The following is a 13,358-nucleotide window of genomic DNA, read 5'->3' as shown; positions in this document are numbered from 1 at the left end:
GCCCCCAATTTTTTTTCGGCTGCCTGATGTACATGTACTGTCGCCGCATCAATTTCACGAGAAAAATAAGATATAGAGCGAAAGTATGGTATTCCTGGCTAGTTCGTGATAGCTTTTTGGGAAGTGGGCGTATTTCAACTTGTGTTCCTGGATATGCATGTATTCGCAGCCCCTTTAGTCCCCCCGATCTCTTCAGCCATGAACGAGTGTTGATACTCTACGGGTTCTCGCCAAAAAAGGATATGGCGCCAGCCGCTACGGCAGCTCGATACGAAAACTCGATTACGGCTTCCATTAACCACAACAACTCTGGGGGTCAATGAACTCGCCCATCAAAGTAGACGTTGCGACGTAATTGTAGGAATGAGCTCTTATTATTGCGTGTACAGCACACGGTGGGATCAACATCGTCGTTGTTATAGTGTAATGCGATGCCGAAATCATCACCACTGGAACACTTCAAGGCGGGATCCCGTCAGCATGTTGACCGAGCGAAACAAATCGGATGGATGTTGCTTAAGCGGTAGATAAATTAGATGTCGCAGATATATATAATTGATTAGGGAGTATCAAATGTAATAGGTAATTTGTCTTAATCTCAACCGGATGGGTCAACATAGCAGCATAAATTGATTAGGGAGCAGGTTATTTAATATAACAGGAATATCGACTGCATATGTGATCAGCAATAAATATCATATTGGTCAGGTATTTGATGCAAGAATAATGGCACCTCAGTGGCACCCACCCATGGACTCTGGATAAAATCCAGAGAATCAATATCAGATGGTCCGAAAAGTATTTGGCAACGGGGGTGATACATATTTATCGTCCCCGTTCCGCACGCCTCGTCAGCTCGCTGCACTACTCGCCGTGTTATTAGTACATAGGGCCCTGCGGCCCGCTAGAACGCACGCGGGTGCCGCCATCGCTGCGCTCGGCAGCCTTCGACGTCCAAGACTGTCTATGTACGTTATGTGGACCACCCTAATTTTGTCGCCATGGGGCTTCATGCACACTTGACGGTCGCTCTATTAGTTGTTGTTAGAACTAGCGGAGCATCACGACCCCTAAAGCAACATGAGCGCAGCGACCGACCCCCAAAACTATGCTGACCACAGAGTTTTTGACGACGTCCCCACTTGAGGAATTTGAGTACAAATCCGCTTGCAAATTCTAGCGCTTTATTTCCCCTTTCACGCTCCCCGATTTGCTGGTAATTTTGCAAACAACATAAGTACCATTCATACGTTGTTTTTAACGGTAGACTGATACACCTGACCTGTGGTTCGAATGCCAGTACACTTGTATTTTACTTACTCAGGTAAGTGTAATAGCAGAATGTGCACACTGGCACAACGAAATGTGAATAAGGGGTTAACTTTCGATGTTTCAATTTCGTGGTGTGTTCATTTTCAGAGTGAAAATACGAGCGAATTATTCCAGTAACCTTTCGCGATCCATGTTGAAATTCTTCCTCCAGATGTCATCTGCACCCAGCCGCAATGGCCAATGTTGCTGCCGCGACTATGGCATGCACGGCTGTTAAAAACTGTTAGTCTGCACGCGTAGTAGATAACCTCATGCACATTGAGCGCAATAAGGAAACATATATAATGAACGATAACTAGTGTGGAGTAGCGCCCTCGCAGAAATCTCGCGAATGCGATCTCGCACAAACTCGGCGCGTCTGGATAGCGGTCGCGCCGAGCGAACTATTCCCGGTTTTTGGAGTAGCGTATCTTCGAAATACAGGCCCAAGTCTTCGCAGGTTTTGGAGTTGGGGGGGGGGGGTCTTGTGTTGACGCTTGTTCCTTGTCGTAGGGCGTCGAGCCTTGGGCGTGCGGCGTTATCGGGCCGGCGTTTCCTGGGGCTTGTTTGGCGTTATCGGGCCTACACGGGGGTCTTGTGCACGGCGGTTATCAGGCCAGTGCGGTCCTTCGCCTAGGCAGCGCGTTATCGGGCGCCCACCTAAACGGTATACGTTTAACGTGCCTTTGTTCCAGCACGCGTCTGTGGGGGGTGAGCACCCGAACCAGCAAACGACGGGGGGCCGCGATATCGAGGCGGCTCTACTTGCCGGCGCTTGGTGGTTCCCCTGGAACCTCGGAGAAGACGGGAGGTCTTTATGGTTCAGAGAAATTTCGGGACTGAGTCCTTACCCTATCCTATGCCCTAGCTACTGGCTACTCCGTACTACTGCTTGCTAAGCCTATCGTTCTGTGCCTATCCCTACTTCTGTCGTGCTTGCACTGCCGTCCTTCAACCTGATTTGCGTGGCGTAATCAAGATCTTACCTCGACGCGTTTTGGTCGGCGCGTTTTGCTCGGCGCGTCTTACTCGGCGCGTTTTGCTCGGCGGGGTTTAGGGTCGGTGCATTTTGCAGAACCGGGTGCGCGCCCATCAATCCGTGTCGCGTTCTATCAGCCGCGTCGAAGTCCATCACTCGCGTCCCGGCGCCTTCTTCCTCCGGCGCCCGGCGCGCCCACTTCTTCCGCGGGGTACTACACCACTTTCGTCCCGCGGCCACGCACGCGCACTCCCCAGGTGGGTGTATCGTCGCAGAACCTGCCCCACGCCTTCGCTTCGTCTCGACACCATCGCGTTTTCTGCCCACGCAGTCCGCTTCGCGGTACTCCAAGCTTCATGGCTCGCCGCGACGTCGACGTCAACGACATCGACCTGGAGGAAGAAGAGCTTGGCACCGACGACCTCGAGGCCGCTGGCTGCGCAGTTTGTGCCCTCGGCGCGCATCGTCCTCGCCTCCCCGTCGCGCCCCAAGTCCAGCTTCCGGCTTCAGGCTCCCCCGTCCACTCGGTGACTGCTCTTGTCGCCGACGCGCACACTCTCCAGCGCGAGAACCAGGAGCTGCGCGCCCAGTACGAACTCGTCTCAGCGCACAATGCGGGCTTGGCTACTCAAGCGTCCGTGCTGCATGACCGCAATCTCGCGATCTTGCATCGTGCTCGCGAGGGTTATCGCGCAGGCATGATCCGGCTCGAGCAGGCGCTCCTCTCCTGGGAGCACGCCGAGCGGGACTACGCCGTCCTGGAGGACCGAGTGGCCGACTTCCGCGCTCGTGCTGGGCGCGCCGACGCTGCCGAGGCTCTACTCCGCGCCGAGCGAGGCTCCTCGACAGAGCAATATCGTGATCTTCAAAATCAGCTCCGGGCGGCACGTGACCAGGTCACTGACTTGACCGCCCAACTCGCGCGCGCTCCTGCTACGCCGCCTCCCTCCACCGTCCCGCTAGAGCGGCTGTTTGCTGCACAAGGCGAGCGCGACGACGCGCGCGCCGAGCGTGACGACCTACGCGTCGACCTCGCAGCCGCCCAAGCCGCCCTCACTCCTGTCCAAGCGCGCGTGGCCGCTGCCGAAGCTGAACGAGATCACATGCGGTAGCTCGTGGCCACTGTCGAGCAGCAGCGCGACGCCGCTCTCGCCGAGCGTGACCGCGTGACCCGCGTTCTCGTGGTCGTCGAGCAAGATCGTGACGGGGCCTTCGACATGCGGGATCAAGTGCGTCGAGCCTCCACGGCCCTGAGACGCGAGCGAGACGCTGCTGTCACCGAGAGGGACCAGTCACGTCAGCCGTGGCCGCCCTTGAGCAGCGGCGAGACGCTGTCGTCGCCGAGAAAGATCAGGCTCGCCAGGCCTTGACCGCTGTGGAGCAGCAGCGCGCCCCGGTCGACGAAGAGCTCCGCGCGGCCCGTGCGTCGCTTTCTCAGAGCCGCATGGAGATCGAGGCGGCCCAGAACCTGAACGTCCCGCTGCAGGACGACCTTCGGCGCGTCAACGCGCTCTTAGTGGCCCACGCCGAGGAGCTCCGCCGCGGAGCGACGCGTATCCACAAGCTGAAGGAGTCAGTGGCTACTGCTACGACTCTCCGTGTGGCCGCCGAGTCCGAGATGGCGCGGGCTCAAGCCGGCGAACTTTGCGCCACATCTCGCTCGGCGCAGTATCGAGCTGGGTGGCTGTCCATTCGGTGGTCGTCTCAGCAGCGTCGAGGAGCGGTAGGCGCCCAGACCCATCGTCTCAGCGCTCGCGTCGCCGAACTGGAGGAGGAGCGCGACTTGGCCATCCGAGAGCGCGACGAACGCGCTGTGGCTTGGCGTCGGATGCGTCGAGACGCGCGTCGGGGCCGAGAGCTGGCGCGGCGGGTGCGCGACGAGCTTGCCGATCGTCTCGCCGGCGTCGTAACGCGTGTAGGCGGGCAGATCGACACCGCTGACCTGGTCAGGTGACTCGAAGCCACTTTCGCGGCGGAGATCGACGGTGCAATCCCCCTTCCCCTGCTATTCCTACGTCCACAGCAGTTCCTGCGGCATCCGCGGTTCTTGTTCCTGCTTCAACTGCGTCGAGCTCTGGTGCCCGGGCGGGCTCGTCGGCTTCGACGGCGGGCTCGCCGACTGGCGCTTGCCCTCCAGCAGGTCCTTCGGGCTTCCGTCCTGTTCCGACTTCGTCCGCGAGCACCGCCTCCAGCGGCTCGGCGGGGAGTGCTCCGGCGGCGCCCTTCTTCGACCCTGTGATTCCGCCTGCCGGAACTCCGTCTGGCAGCCTCGCTACGCTCCTTGGCCCAAGCGGGTACGACGTCTCCGCCTTCATCTCATCACCGTGCAGGAGTTGCGAACGCTCTTCCTGCCGCCGCCCGGCTGGATCATTCCGCGCCGTGTTCCCCCCGCGCCTGCGAACTGGAACCGCGCCCTCGTGACTCTGGCCAACGTCGACGCGCTATACGCGACTCGGCCATGGCGGTACCTCGCTCAAGCCGCTGAGGCGCTTCTCTTCGCGTCCGGCGACGCGGTGTTCCGCCCATTCCTACGTCGGCTCCGGCACCACATCGAGCACTGAGCTCAGGCGTACTGGGAGTCCACCCATGAACTCTTCGTGCAGGGCGCGGCGTGGAAAAGGTGGCGCACGGCGCGCAACTCGCGTCGCTCACACGCGGGCAGCCGCCTCAACTGCCTGTTGCAGCTGGTGGTCGGGCTGTTCCAGCAAGGGCTCGCAGACATGCACCTCTTGCTGGACCCAATGGTGCTTCACTTTCCGCCCGCGCACACGTCGATCGGACGGTGGTATCCAGGCCTCCAGCACGCGACGTTGCAAGCCGCGCTCGACGACATCGACGCGCAGGAGCCCTGGCGCCGGTTCTATCGGACGCCGCTCACTGTGGCCGAGATGGACGCCAACGTACGCTATCGAGTGACGCGCGATCACCCCGCCTTCCATGTGCCGCGTCTTGCAGGTAAGTTTGTCCAGCAGGTTTGAGTCTTGGCCCATCGTCGCAGTCCGTCGCGTTTAGTTGTTGTAGCCGTAACTTCAACACGTAGCCTTGATCTTTTCCCTTGTTTCTTTCCACTTCTCCACATCTTTTATGAGACGGCCCTCCGCCGTCCCATCTTTAGCAACAGGCTGGTCCTCCTCACTTCCCTCATCCAATCCCTCGCTCCGGCCATTCCCAGAGTTGAGGCTTCCCACCAGTCCTCCCGTCGGCAGCCCAGCGTCGGAGTTGACTTCGCTTCCAGGCATGAGCTGAAAGCGCTTCGCGCGTGACTTGCACGATGGACGTATCGAGCAAATATGCATTCTCTCGGACGCTGAGAGAACGAAGAGCGAGAATGAATAACTGAGGCAGTTCTTCATGGAGAGCACCAATGAGAGCGAAGACACTCTCAGTGCGAAGACGAAGAAGGAGCGCTTTGAAGAGTAGAGCTGGGACTCGTTGAAGACGAGTCCCTACTACGAGGTCTTACGGGAGTACGCGGACGTACTTCCGGAAGAGATCACTGCGGAGCTTCCGCAGGACAAGGGAATCCAGCACGAAATTGATCTCGTGCCGGACACGAAGTACTGTGTCATGCGGCAGTGGTCACTGCCGCGAGAGCAGGTCAAAGCAATCGACGACTTCTTCGAAAGTCGTCGCAAAGCTGGACAAGTGCGGGAATCGAAGTCCCCGCACAGTGCTCCGACGTTCTGTGTCAAGAAGCCACAGGGCGGCTGGCGCATCGTTCATGCGTATAACAAGTTGAACGATGCGACGATACCGGCGCAGACGCCGATACCTCGAAAAGATGTCATCATCGATTCGATGGCCAGGAGCACTATCTACAGTGCTCTTGATCTGCGCGATGGATTCTATCAGATCCTCATGCGTGAGTGCGATATCCCTCTCACGGCTGTGAGCACGCCGAGCAGCATGCTCTGGGAGTGGCTGGTGATGCCGCAAGGGCTGAAGAACGCCCCTGCGACCTTCAACAGGTGCGTGACGCACTTGTTGCGCTCGGTGCGCGACTTCGCACCGAGCTACTTCGACGATGTGTTCGTCCACAGCCGGGCTGCGGACGGGATGAGCGATGTTGAGATGCACAAGGTGCATCTCCGTAAGCTGCTTGCACTCATGCGCAAGCACAAGCTCTATGCAAACCTGAAGAAGTGCATCTTCGGGGCGAGCGAGATACCCGTGCTCGGGTGTCTCGTTGGGAAGAACGGTGTCCGCCCTGACCCTGATAAGGTCAGAGTGATCAATGAGTGACCGACGCCGTCGAACGTCAAGGAACTGCGGCAGTTGCTTGGCTTGGCCACGTACTTGTGCGAGTACGTGAAGGACTACGCGGGCATGACACGCCCGCTGTCACAGCTCCTGAAGAAGGACGCCGAGTGGGTTTGGACTGCTGAGTGTCAGCAGGCCTTCGATGCAGTCAAGCAGGGCTTGACTAAGGCGCCAATCTTGGCGGTGGCCGACCAAGATCGCCCGTTCCACGTTATGTGCGACGCATCCGACTTTGCAATCGGATGTGCGTTGATGCAGCACGACCACGAGGGTCGTGATCGTGTCGTCTACTACCAATCGCGTCCGCTAAAGCCAGCTGAGCGCAACTACCCGGTACATGACAAGGAGCTCCTTGCCATGAAGTACGCACTCGCGAAGTTCCGAGTGTATCTACTCGGAAGCAAACCGTTCGTGGTCTTCACAGACCACGCGTCGCTGCGGACGACTGTGAAGTCGCCGCACACCTCGCAATGGATGGCGAGATGGCTCTCATTCTTCGCAGGGTTTAACTTCCGAGTTGAGTACAAACCCGGAAGACTCAATGTGGTGGGCGACGCGCTCTCGCGTCGACCTGACTACGCCACGACTGATGCCGACGTCAATGCCATTGACGCCATGCGATCAAGCACCCCAACGTCGTTACTGTTGGACGACGTGAAGGTCGCGTACGTGCACGACGCGGACGCGATGCCCTAGCTGGCCTACAGCTCAGCGCCTGCTGACAAAGCTCGTCAGAAGCTGCCGAAGCATCTTCGTGCTCGTGCACACCGTTATCGGGTGCACGACGGGTTACTACTCTACAGCGCAGTCGACGACAACGCGGACCGCGTTGTCGTGCCCAATCACCATGACCTGCTACTCAGGATCATGTATGAGTATCACGATGCACCGACTGCGGGGCATCCGGTCCGTGAGAGACATACCTTCTTCTCACGCGAGACTTCTACTGGGCCCACCAGTATAAATGGGTGCGCAAGTACGTTCGTGCTTGCGCGGTTTGTCAACGTGTGAAGCCTGCGCCTTTCGCGCAGGCTCCCTTGCAGTCACTGCCGACTCCGTCGGAGTGTTGGCAGTCCATGTCTTTGGACTTCGTATTCGGTCTTCCCCCGGGCAGCCAGGGGAACACGGGCGTTGTAGTCTTTGTTGACCGCTTCAGCGAGATAGTACATCCTGCTGCCGTACCCGCTGAAGTGACTGCGAAGCAGACTGCACGTCTGTTCGTCGACATGGTGTCCAAACACCATGGCATGCCGATCGACATTGTGTCGGATCGAGACCCGCGCTTCACTGCGCACCTTTGGCAAGAAGTGTTTACGCTTCTTGGTAGCCAACTTTCGATGTCGACTGCGGACCATCCGCAGACGGACGGACAAACCGAGCGCGTGAATCGCGTGCTCGTTGACGTGCTCAAGAGCTACGCTCACTCGTTCCAACACTGGAGCGAGTGCCTGCCGATGGCGGAGTTCGCCATCAACAACTCGGTACATGGCTCGACTGGACATACACCGTTCTACGTGAATGCCATGATGCACCCACGCCTCCCGAGTCTACTCGGGATGGTGACTTCTTCCTCAACTGGGGGGGGTCTCCGACTGCAACGCAGCAGCCGCAACGACACGAAGTAAAGCCAAGAACCGCGCGTCTGTGCAGGACACAGACGCCGACAAGAGCACGAAGAACGTGTCTGTGCGAGGCACAGACACTGACAAGAAGAAGAAGACGAAGAAGAAGAACGGGTCTGTGCAGGGCACAGACACCACGAAGACGAACGCAGAGGCCGGGCCTACTGCTGGAAACGAGCTGAACAAGTTCAGCTCGGGCGCAATTAACTTCGTACAGCGCAGACAAGCCGTCATTCGGTTGGTCCAAGACGCTATTGCAGCTTCTGTCGACCGACAGAAGCTGACTGCAAACAATGTTGGCTGGGGCAACACTAATGAATTCGAGAAGGGTTCGTTAGTCTTGTTAGCTACTCAAAACTTGTCTAAACATGTCGTTTCCGACTTCGGGGCAAGCAAGCTTGCTCCGCGCTTCATCGGGCCGTTCACTGTGCTGGCACGACACGGCAAGGCCTACACACTGGACATACCGTCTAGTATTCGCCTTCATCCGACGTTCTACGTCGGACGGCTGAAGCCATACTTGCAGCACGAGCTACCTAGCTAGGCTGAGCCGCAGAAGACTCGGCGGAAGCCGTCATCCTCTCCAGCGCGACTTCGCGCTGGAGCAGCGGGTCCAGCGAATGGTCCAGCTCGGCCGGAACGATCGAGGCGGTCTGGGAGGCCGCCGCAACCTGAGGATACTTCAGAGCGCCGAACCCAGCGCTCTGGAACTACTCCACGACCGAGTTCCGGTCGTGGGGAGACGCGAGATCAGGGTCAAACCAAGTTGACCACACACGGGGCGTGTTTCCACCACCACCGCCGCCGATTCGTGATGCACACGGCTCAACTCGATGGATTGTTGAGCGGATTGTTGGTCACAGTATCCCGAGAACGAACAGGCAACCAGTTCGTTTTCGTATTCGTTGGAGAGGATTTCCTCCCAACCAAGATACATGGGAGCCACGGAACGTCTTGCTCCAAGACGTTCCAGACATGGTGAGGGCATACGAAGCCCACCATGCGCTACATACTGGAACGTAATGCGAGCACTGCTGTTAACAACAGCGCCCGAAGACACTTCGAGGGCGAACACTGGTGCCTGCCCCCGCGGCAGCGACGAGCTTCGCACGTTGTCGCGCATGCTACTCAGCAGCAGAGAGGTTCTCCGCTGCTGCGCCAGCGGTCTTCAACTTTGACGCGCTCGTTCCATTTCGAGCGCGCTCTCTTCGACGTCACACATTGCCTAAGCGGTCAATGGTGGTTGACGTGCTGGGACCGGCACGTCTAACCTTGACGGAGGGATGGTGTAACGGGGTTACACGCACAAGTGGCTACAGTCACTTGTTACTCTAACAGATGCGATGTCTGCTAGAGGTTTGAACACTTCCTCGAACTTGGTGTATGGTACACCAATGGCTACATACATTTACGACCACCACGACGGGTGGTCCATACACATTTAGGATTCCTATTGGCTGAAAGCAGCATCTTTTAGCCAATGAGTGACTTGCATGTTAGCAGAATCCTGCCAACCGCTGGTTGCGCTGGTTGGCAGATTCCTAGTTTAGAATATTACATTTAGAGGAAGACAGAAACATAAAACAAAAATAGCAGTTCTCATCTTTTACCAAAACACGCTGCTTGGAGTCTTTATCTTGTTTAAAGTATACTCGTGGATCTCGAGTATACTTAACTCAAGTAAAAGAAACCTACGCTTCCTCATACACGTGCGCATACGTGTAAGCTGTAGCAGTGAGCCAAGGTAGGCCCACTAAAGTGCGAAACTCGCGAAGTGCTGCGCCGACGGAATGGAGATTGACCAGTGTGACATCCACACTGCATTCTTGTATGGAAAGCTGGAAGAGGAGATCTACATGGTGTTGCCTGAAGGACTTCGCGAACTCCTGGATTTGACTGATGCTCAAGGTGAAGATGACCTCGTCTGCCTGCTACTCCAGAGTTTGTATGGACTCAAGCAAGCGTCTCGCGTATGGAACGGAACGATCGACGCGCATCTCAAGAGCATGGGATTTAAAGCTGCCGATGCCGACCCGTGTGTCTACACGAGAGGTGCTGGCGACGACGGGTGCGTGGTGCGTCTCTACATCGCTGACATGATGATTGCATCTCGCCAGCGGGCCATCATTGACTCAGTGAAGGCAGCCATCGCGGACAAGTTTCGCATCAAGGACCTCGGACGCGCTCGATTCATCCTTGGCATCGAGATCGACTACGATATGGAGGCCAAGACGCTGGGCATCTGCCAGCAGGCGTACACCGCGTCGATCATCAAGAAGTTCGGCCAGGAGAATGCGAAGCCGAGTCTGACCCCGCTCGACCCAAGTGTGCAGTTGACCAAGGCGGACGAACCCCAAACCGAGGAGGACAAGGCCAAGATGGAGTCGAAGCCGTATCGCTCTCTCGTGGGAAGTCTGATGTACCTGGCGTGTGGACCTCGACCGGACATTTCAGCTGCAGTGGCCAAGCTGAGTCGTTTTCTGGAGAACCCCGGCGAGAAGCACTGGGATGCTGGTATCCGTGTGGTGCGGTACCTGTTACAGACCAAGAATCTCGGAATTGTCTACGATGGATTGCTTGACACGGAGCTCGTCGCGTATTCGGATGTTGACTGGGCAGGCAACCGCGACGACAGACGTTCGGTAAGCGGGATGATGCTGACGATGTGTGGTGCTCCCGTGGTTTGGCGCTCGACTTTCCAGAAGACGATGTTGAGCTCGCCAGAGGCGGAGTACATGGCGCTGAGTGAATGCGTCATGGAGGTGGTGTGGATGCGACTGCTGCTAAGGGATTTGGGTGCGGAGCAGACCGAGGCGACGGTGATCTACGAGGATAACCAAGGTTCCATGGCGTTGGCGACGAATGTCGGCTACCAGCCTTGCACCAAGCACATCGACATCAGATACCACTTCATCCGCGAGAAGGTTGCGACTGGTGAAGTTGAACTGGAGTACATCGACTCCAAGAACCAGCTCGCTGAGTTCCTGACGAAGGGATTGTTTACGAAGACTCTTCGCTACCTGCTCGAGAGAAGTAACGTCACTGACTTACTCGGGTAGATTGCGAATTGAGTGGGGGTGTTGCGATTGGACACTTCGCAGTCTAGTTGTGCGACTCCGTATCGAGGCACGTGCGGCTGTGGAGTTGTTGCCAAGGCGTACGGTTGTACTGTATGTTACAATGTGATTGGCTGGTTCCCCGGATTTGGTGATTCTGATTGGCTGAGAGAAGGTCAAGTTGAAGTTGCCGTTTGCATGGGATCTGCAACCACAATCGACATTTAGTTTTCGCAGCCTCCACAAAACATGTTGGGGGGGGGGGAGTTAGAAGCTAGGACTTCGTGTACTCGTTGGTAAGACACGGTAGGACAGAATCCTAAAAGCAGTTTTGCTTAACTCATTCTAATTCACTTTCGGATTTCCTTCCTAACCAACACTCGACTACCAAGCCTCGCCCGCATAATCTCAAGTTGCGAGTACACGTAGTGGAAGGAAGCACAGATTATTACTAACACGTGCAGAACACTTTTACTGTAATACTTTAGGGATGGACATATTATAGCTGCAGCGGTGCTTAGCGTTCATGTTACGAGGGCATATAGCTCCATTGGCTGAAGCCCGTTTATATATTGCAGGTACAGTGTGTAGCGGTAGGATAATGCGTTAGTGGGGCCGTAGATACATGTATTCTGACATTCACTGAGCGGGAGATTATTATCACAGTTTACGCCGAGATTCCTTCAATAACCGTGTTATTGGACGGATATACATTCAGGAAACGGAATCAGCATAACGGAAACGGTAACCTATCGTTGTGGTCAGATACAGAACGGACCTGATCTGTGGTCGGGTTTCATGCATTCTAGGCATGCTGGGGGTTGCACCCCCAGACCCCCGCATAAAGAAAACTAACTCTGAGTTGCGGCAACGTGTCCGCTCGCTAGAATGCTCGGCGCTGGGCCCGCCTCCGCAAATACCGCGCGGGTTTGCTGCGGCTACGCGACCTCGCAACCGCTTGCTTCTTTCGATCACACTTACATGAAGTACAAATTGTAGTCGGGTTAATAAATCGTGGCGATGTGGACACGCTTTACGACACCGTACCGTACAACAACATAGATCTATTTGCATTAACTCTAACGTGGAAATATTGGTTAAGCTGATGATGCCAGCTACGTAACTCTACTATGTAACAGTACTTCTAACACAACACGTTTTACGTGCCCACAATTGAAATTATAAGCATTTGAACCGGATAAAGCCCGCCGGAGCGAAGCGGAGGTGGGCGGCCCCATATACTTGCAGCTAACCGCATAACTACCGCCGCGTAGCGGCGATCTGACTACGCCGGAGGGCCTCGCTGCGGCCCGGACGGTGCTCCAACGCGCCGTGGAGGTCACGCGCCGTCATTCTGACCCGCATATCAGTCTGGGGTGGGCTGGTGCGACGACCCAAGTCGCCCGACCTACCCAGGCTGCTCCGAGTACTGGAACGGCTCCAAGTGCAAGGGGGGCTACGGTAGCGCCCCCGTGAGCACTGTCCCTCCTCCGACCCGGACAAGCGTTCCGGCTGCCCCGACGAGGGCCCCGGGGTACGGCGCAGTCCCCGGACGGTAGTGTACCGCCGCCTTCATACGTCACTCCCCAAGCTGCGAGTCCCTTCGCCTCCGATGGTGCCCGTGACTGCCCCAGGATACGGTGCGGGATGGGGTACGCAAGGGTACCCACCCCCGCTACCGCTGCCGTGCCGACCTGGGTACAGACTCCTCAGGCTGGAGGAGCCCGACCAAATCCGAACCCGACGTCACGGATCCGCCCGGCCATCGCCTCGTATGGTGGCTACTCCCTAGTAGACCCGCCGGGCGCGGCAGGCACGGGAGCCTCGGCCCTACCTGGAAGTGTGGGGGCGCCTGGCGTGACGCCCCAACCTACACCTCAGTACGTAGGGAGTACGCTGGGCCAGTCGCCCCAGGCATGGCGAGCACGGTGGGCTTACCATCATACATCAAGAACACCGTGAAGCTCATTCCCTTTCTGAGACCTGTTTGTGAGGGCCACCGAGGGCCTGGACGAACAGTTACGCCTCAGGGCGTTCCGAGAGTGCCTTAAGGGCAAACCTGGGACGGATTGGTGGACGAACTCCAAGATCGAGGACTTCGCGACACTGAGAGTACGGTTCTACAATCAG

At 57.1% G+C, this 13,358-nt stretch overlaps 1 protein-coding gene across 1 annotated transcript; it reads left to right on the top strand.

Annotated features, from left to right (window-relative positions):
• Window positions 1–2,646: 2,646 nt before the first annotated feature.
• PHYSODRAFT_518384 (hypothetical protein) lies at window positions 2,647–4,244 on the top strand (the record flags this gene model as incomplete). The annotated part of the gene is made up of 2 exons (XM_009535803.1): window positions 2,647–3,243; window positions 3,576–4,244. The coding sequence occupies 2 exons, from the start codon at window positions 2,647–2,649 to the stop codon at window positions 4,242–4,244; spliced, it is 1,266 nt and encodes a 421-aa protein (XP_009534098.1).
• Between the last annotated feature and the right edge of the window lie 9,114 nt (window positions 4,245–13,358).

This window comes from Phytophthora sojae (assembly GCF_000149755.1).
Source record: "Phytophthora sojae unplaced genomic scaffold PHYSOscaffold_8, whole genome shotgun sequence".
NCBI lineage: Eukaryota > Oomycota > Peronosporomycetes > Peronosporales > Peronosporaceae > Phytophthora > Phytophthora sojae.
The sequence above is the reverse complement of the archived record's forward strand: the minus strand, read 5'-3'. Positions and strand labels throughout refer to the sequence as shown.